Here is a 6,453-nt window from a genome sequence, read left to right as displayed (position 1 = left end):
ATTTCCTCCCCAGGTGAGCGAGGACGTGGTCAACACCGTGCGTGAGCATCACTCACCGTTTCCTTGGGACAGCGTCAGACTGCAGGCTCAGCCTCTCCCAGGGCTCGCTGTACTCAAGCCCCCGGAAACAGGCCAGACGGTGCAGGCAATTTCCTTCACGATTCCAAACCACCGCTCTTCAGACGCAGGCTCAGTGCTCGCAGAGTCCCTTTCACGAAGCCGCCATGTGGCCCTCACCTGCTCATCATCCTCCTGGACTGCCCCAGATGCCACCAGTAGTTGCCAGGGGCTTGGGAACACTCAGACCAGCCTATCTGGGATGTCTCCCGTCCCAGCAATGTGACTTCTCCAAACCTAGGCCAGCCGCCTCCTCTGATGATGAGAACTGGCTCACAGACCTCACACAGGGCAATCTCGGGAATGAAGGTCACACGTTCCTTTATCAGCTGCTCCCCCGTTAGCCCAGCCTCCCAGTGGACGAGGTCAGCAGCTGCCACCACAGTGACCTCAGAGGCAGGACCCACAGCCCACTCTGGGAGACATCTCTGCTAGGACTCACAGACACGCATACACTCACACATACAGACATGCACATACACCACCCATATAAACACACACACATACACCACACACATACATACACACATACACTGAGAACACACACATGTAAATACAAGCCCGCACACACAATACATATAAATACACATATACACACAAGAATATACATATAGATGCACACGTGACACACATACTTTATACACACATACACACATACACGGATGCACGTGCATACACACTTACACACATGCACACGGACACACACACACTCACATACACATACACATTGCCTGTGTGGGCCTGGTACCCTGGAAAAAGCACACGAATAGGTAAAAATGTGAGGAAAGATTCAAATATGAAAGGTGAGTGGCCACTCATCTTACTTCCCAGATTCCCGGCCCTCTTGGCCATGTGAACGCTGCATGAGCGTCTATCTCCCTCCCTGGTGGGGCGAGGGGGACAGGTGCCTGGGGTCCCACCCCATCCCCTAGACCTGCACACAGCAGGCGCTGCCCCGGCACCCCCAGGCCTCCCTGCAGGGGACTCCAGACTCTCCAAACACGCGCAGCAGGAGCAGCATTGACTCAGTCAGAGGCCCGACACTTCACCCCCGGCCCCACGCGCTGATAAATGTTCCAGTAGAAATAAATGCTACAGAGGACATCCAGACTGCTGAGCGTGCAGCAGGCCCCGGAGACCCCCTCGCTCCCTGCACCCTCAGTCACTCACAGGAAGTGTCCTTTGCTGGCTCCTCGTCACCACCCACCTTCAACTTGTACCAAGCGAGAGCTCCTGTGTGTCGAGTGCAGGTGTGACATTTAGTGAGCTGAAGGAGAAGGAGATTGGCCCTCTGCCATTCCGAGACAGAGACGGACAAGATGAAGCGGAGGAGGTGTGAGCCGTCCACAGGAAAATCCAGGCAGTGGGAGAGGCAGGGTCCCTCGGGGTGAGAGGCTCCCAGATCACCCAGGGTCCCTGCCCTGGTGGACACCTACCTTCTCCAATTATTCAGTCAAATGCTAACCAGGGTGTCAGCATTTTGCAGATGAGATTAAGGTCCCAGATATGGAGGCCTTCAGGTAGGGAGATGATCCTGGTGGGCTGACCCATCACATGACCCCTTAAATCAGAATCTAGACATTAGAGGGGTCAACGTGAGGGAGTCTCCCTTGCTAGCTTTGAAGGTGGGGGGGCAGCATGTAGCTGAGAATGTGTGTAGGGCCTCTAGGAGCTGAGATCCAGCCAGGAAATGGGGCCCTCAGCCCTACCAATGGCCTTTGCCACACCCCATGAGCTTGGACGAGGACCTCGAGCTCCAGATGACACCCTGACTCCAGCCTAGAGAGACCCTGAGCTGAGAACCAGCAAACTCAGACTCCTGACTCCAGGTCTGCAGGGCTGTGCTGCTTCAAGCCACCAAGTCCACGGTATCTGTTACACAGCAGTAGACACTGACACAGCATCACTGTGTGTTCTCTGGCCACGTTCAGCGCCACTGGCACGGGCCCAAGGAGGCAAAGAGTTGGGTCAGCCCTGCCATGGTTTTGCTAATGAGCAAAGAAAGGGGAGAGAGCCAGGCGGCCAATGGAGCACACACAGGCGTGACCACACAGACATCTGTGCGGGATGCAGGCTGGGAGGGAGGGGATGAAGGCTGGGCAGGAGAGAGGCAGCATGACAGGGCTGGACAGAGCTGGACTGGGTCCCAGTGGGGCCGGGAGGTGGCTGAAGTCAGTGTCGTAGAGAAAGGGCACTGGCGAGCTAAGGGGGGTGGTGAGGAGACGGGACACCTGACCCTGAGGTTACAGGAGTCATCACCCTCAGTAAGGATGGGGTCTAGATATGACCACAGAAGCGAGCGGCTTAAGGGAGCAAGGTTGTGGAGGAGAGGTCGAAGCTCAGGCCAAGGGCGTCTAAAGTGCGGGTTCCAGACAGAACAGATGGGGCAGCAGAGCGCTGGTGGGAGAGGCAGCGAGCTGCAGCTGAATCTGCAGGCGAGGCAGTGGCCAGGCAGCGTGAGATGCAGAGCTGGGAACAGCCAGGTGAGGGGAGTGGGGCCAAATGAACCGTCACACAGGTAAGTGGAGGAAATCACAGCCTCATGTACACTGCAGGGTCTGAGCCCCACCACCCTGCGAGCAGGGAGGATGTTATCATCCGAATTTCACAGAAGAGCCTCTGGGGTGGCCGGCCTGCCCAAGGACACATACCCGCCCAGCCCGAGACAGGCCTGGGTTCTTGTGGCCGAGACGTCTGGGCCCAAATCCAGGCGTCCACTGACCACACGGCCCAGAGCCTCCTCTGAGCCTCATTCCTCATGGGTCCAGTCCTCTCGAGGGTCAGAAGGGGCCCCCACGCTGCGGTCACTGCCTCTGTCTCTATCATTGCGACAAGGAGAAAACAGTATTCCTGCCTGTGCCTGACCCAGTGGTCCTCAGCCAACAGTGGGGGGACACAGATAGCCATCTGCACCCTCTGGGGAAGAGGGAAGGTGCACGACATTGCAGGCTGTGCTCCAAGGGCGCCCCCCACCGCAGCAGCCCGGCCTCCAGGGCTGAGAAGAGGGCCAACACTTTAAGGGTTTGAGACAGTCCCACACCATGAGCACTCTGACGCCCAGGACTGCACAGGTCATCTCCTCTGGAAGACATCCTTCTCAGAGATGACCGGTGGAGGCTCGGGTGGTGGGAGATGTGCCAGAGTCACCACTGGTTCACATTCGGGTCACAGCCCTCCACTCCTCTCCTGAGCCACCTCGGGAACATGCAGGAGGCTCAGATTCTGTCCCTACACTGTGCCCCGCACCAGCAGGCTCCAGCGGCCGCCCAGACTCCCCGGCCCCACCAGGACCTGCCTGCCTGGGCAGGAAGGGGAGCGGGGCCTCTGAAGGGCACAGGGACTGCCAGGCCAGGTTCTTGCCGCCTCCACTCACAGCCCTGGCCCCACCTCCCATCCCAGCAAGGGCATGCTGGAACCAACAGCCCACATCCAAAAGCCACTGCTGCAGAAATCTGGACACAGAACAGGGGCCAGCAAGAGGCCTGTGGATGAAGCACCTCCCCCTGCAGCTCCCAGGCGTCTAGGACCACATCGGCCTCCTCCCCAGAGAACCCACCGGGCAGGGGTCCTGGCAAGCCCACCCCGAGACGCAGGCAGGACAGATCAAACCTCCTCTCCATTCTCAAAGTGCAGGTCCAAGTGGGACGTGGGGAACCTCTGTGAACTGGATGGACAGGGCCCCCACCCCACCTGCCCACATTCTCCTGGTGTGAAGGTCTGAGGCCCTGTGAGCTCTGACATTCTGGGATTCTGGCACCTCAGTCGCTCCCTATCTGTAAAATGGGCATGGGGACTTACCAGTCCCAAGAGAATGGGGTCTCTCTGAACATCCAGAAATAAGACAGGAAACCGCAGAAGCTGGATGACTCTTTACTCAGAGAAAGCACAGGCGGCGCACAGAGCCCAGCCAGCACGTGAGCACAAGGGACTCCACCAGGAAGGGCACCTTGCTCACAGGGGCGCCAGCTGGGAAGGAGGCCTGCGCCCATGCACAGCCAGCCTCGCGCTGGGCGCCCCGCGCCCCCAGAGGAGCTCTGGTCCACCCCTACTCCAGCCCCTGGTCACAGACACAGACAGCAGGTCTGCAGGCTGCGCATGGCCCGACCCTCAGTCTCCCAGGCCTCTCAACAGGACACGCCTGGAGGACTCAGGCCACGAGGGGGTCTCAGGGATGGCGTAGCAGGGACCGACAAAGCCTTCACCTCTCTCTTCCTCCACCCCCAGCTCAGGTGGCAGTGGGCTGACCAGGCCAGAGCGGGGCCAGGGTGAGGGGTGGGGTCAGGCTGGGAGACGGGGTCAGGGGTGGAGTCAGGGAAAAAGGTGGGCTCAGGGCCAGGCCTGGGCTGGGGCCAGGCAGGACTCTGTGCTAAAGAATGGCCCAGAAACCCCTGAGGGCCCAGCAGCAGCGACTTGTGCCAAGCACATAATTTCCAGCCTCGGCACATTTTCTTCCACTGGCCCAAGGAAGAGCGAAGAGGTTGGGTGAGCAGCAGCAGTGGGTGAGGTCTGCCCAGGACCGATGACATAGTGGGGGTGGCCAAAGCAGTGTCCACAGGCTCTCCCAGCCCCTGGGAACTGTCATCTCTCTCTGACTCGCCGGGCCCTCACAGCAGCTGGTCAGTGCGTTTGCTGCGCCATACCACCAGGCCCGCCATGGCGACGGTCAGCAGGACGGGCACGATGACGAGTGGGATGAGAACCTCGTCCGAGGGGTCCTCCCAGTGGGGCCTGTCCACCGTGCAGTTGGAGAAGAACTGCCTGTGGATGCCAATGATGAGGCCCTGGGCCAGGGGGTTGGGCCAGTAGCAGCCCACCTTTGTGCTCTCCTCCTCCGTGCAGTTGGTGAAGCTGTCGTAGTACCTGCAAGGGCAGAGCCCATGACTGCCCATCTCCCCGCACCCCTGCTCCCCAGAGGGAGGGGAAAGGAGCCCAGTCCTGCTTGGCCACCTGCTCTCAGTGGCCCCAGGCCACATGGGAAGAGTGCACCCTCCCGCCGTGACCCCTGTGAGGTCTGCTGGGCCAGGATCCATCCCCCAGCCTCCTTGCCCAGAGGCTCTCTGGGTGTGGGGACCCCATCCCGTGTACCCCAACCTCTGGGTCTCAGCCCCACTCTCACCTGCACCTGAGCCGCCTCTCCAATGCACACAACCATGTTCTACCCCACTTTCCAGGGCCCCTCGTGATAAATCCTCAGCTCTCCCTGTGCCCCGACTCCAGCAGACAATAACCCCTGCACAGATCCTGGTATCATCGAGCCCAACCCCTGGCCCTCCCATGTTAAGGAAGAGGAAACCGAGCCCAACAAGGAAACTCTAAGACATTGAGCTCCTCGTCTATACCTCACGCCCACATCTGGGTCACCCACACCCATGACACCCTCCCTGTGAGGCTGTGAGCTCCCAGGGGCCTGGGTCTGGACCCAGCCCCCAGACTCCCAGCGCTTATGCCCAGAGGACGCGTCGGGCCTGGCTTCTCCAAGGCCAAGGGGTGTCTGGGGTCACAGCCACCTGAACCTGCAAGACCCTCATCAACTAGGGCCACTCTCTGGGCCCCAGGAGAGGCGGTCTCTCAGAGGCCGAGGGCCAGCTACCTCCCAGTCAAGTCAGCCTGCCCTCATTGACCAAGTGGTGGAGGGGGTCCCACTGTGAGCCCAGCCCCCGCCCCCATCTGACAAGACTCTTGCAAGCCCCCACCCCCTGCACCTCAGGGTCTCCCTGTCCATGTCAGTCAAACCTGGGAAGGGCATTCAGCAAACCACCCATGAGGTACTACATCTGTCCAGCAGGTGGGCTCTGGATGGTCCTCAAAACTGACCGAGGGATGGCTGCCAGGAGCCAGAGTTCAACCCAAAGGCAGGCAGGCCCAGGATGCAACGAGCAGCCTCCAGAGGTGGTGGCCGAGGCTGGCAGTCACTGTCCAAGATGACTGAGGAGAAGGCTGGACGACACCTGCCAAGCTGCACCAGCTCGGTCCACTGCCCGCGCGTTCCCACACCTGGCGGAGTGCTGCACACAGGACAGGGGAGGAAGGCGAGGAGCTCCTGCCTCGGCTCCCCCGGGACAGGGGGCCAGACGGAGGCTCTGCGGCCCACCTCCTCCCTCCAGTGCTGTCCTGGGGAGAGTGGCGTGGCCTGAGCCCTCAACAGGAAGGAACCACTTTCTGCACAGAACACCGTCTCTGCCCCGACTGGGGCTGGGAAACAGGGCATCTGATCCACTCGGTCCACTTGGGGTGGCCCTCGCGGGACCCACCTCTCCTGGCAGTGCCAAGCAGTTTCCCAGTCCAGACACCAGGATGCAGGTCGGGCACACACCTACGCCCCCCTCCTCCACCAGG

At 60.4% G+C, this 6,453-nt stretch overlaps 1 protein-coding gene across 2 annotated transcripts in view; it reads right to left on the bottom strand.

Moving 5' to 3' along the window:
* Positions 1–3,971: 3,971 nt before the first annotated feature.
* Positions 3,972–6,453, bottom strand: part of RAMP3 (receptor activity modifying protein 3) — a 30,424-nt gene continuing 27,942 nt past the window's right edge. The window contains exons 3-4 of one of the 2 annotated variants that reach the window (XM_070615530.1): positions 5,932–6,122; positions 3,972–4,977 (exon numbers count right to left, since the gene is read on the bottom strand). In XM_070615530.1, the coding sequence (XP_070471631.1) occupies positions 4,781–4,977; positions 5,932–6,122 (388 nt within the window). In that variant the 3' untranslated portion in view covers positions 3,972–4,780. The remainder of the gene's footprint in view (positions 4,978–5,931; positions 6,123–6,453) is intronic. The other variant, XM_008527726.2, reaches the window with a different exon arrangement.

Source organism: Equus przewalskii, chromosome 4, assembly GCF_037783145.1.
Source record: "Equus przewalskii isolate Varuska chromosome 4, EquPr2, whole genome shotgun sequence".
In the NCBI taxonomy this organism is placed as follows: domain Eukaryota; kingdom Metazoa; phylum Chordata; class Mammalia; order Perissodactyla; family Equidae; genus Equus; species Equus przewalskii.
This window is presented reverse-complemented; position numbering and strand designations above follow the sequence as displayed.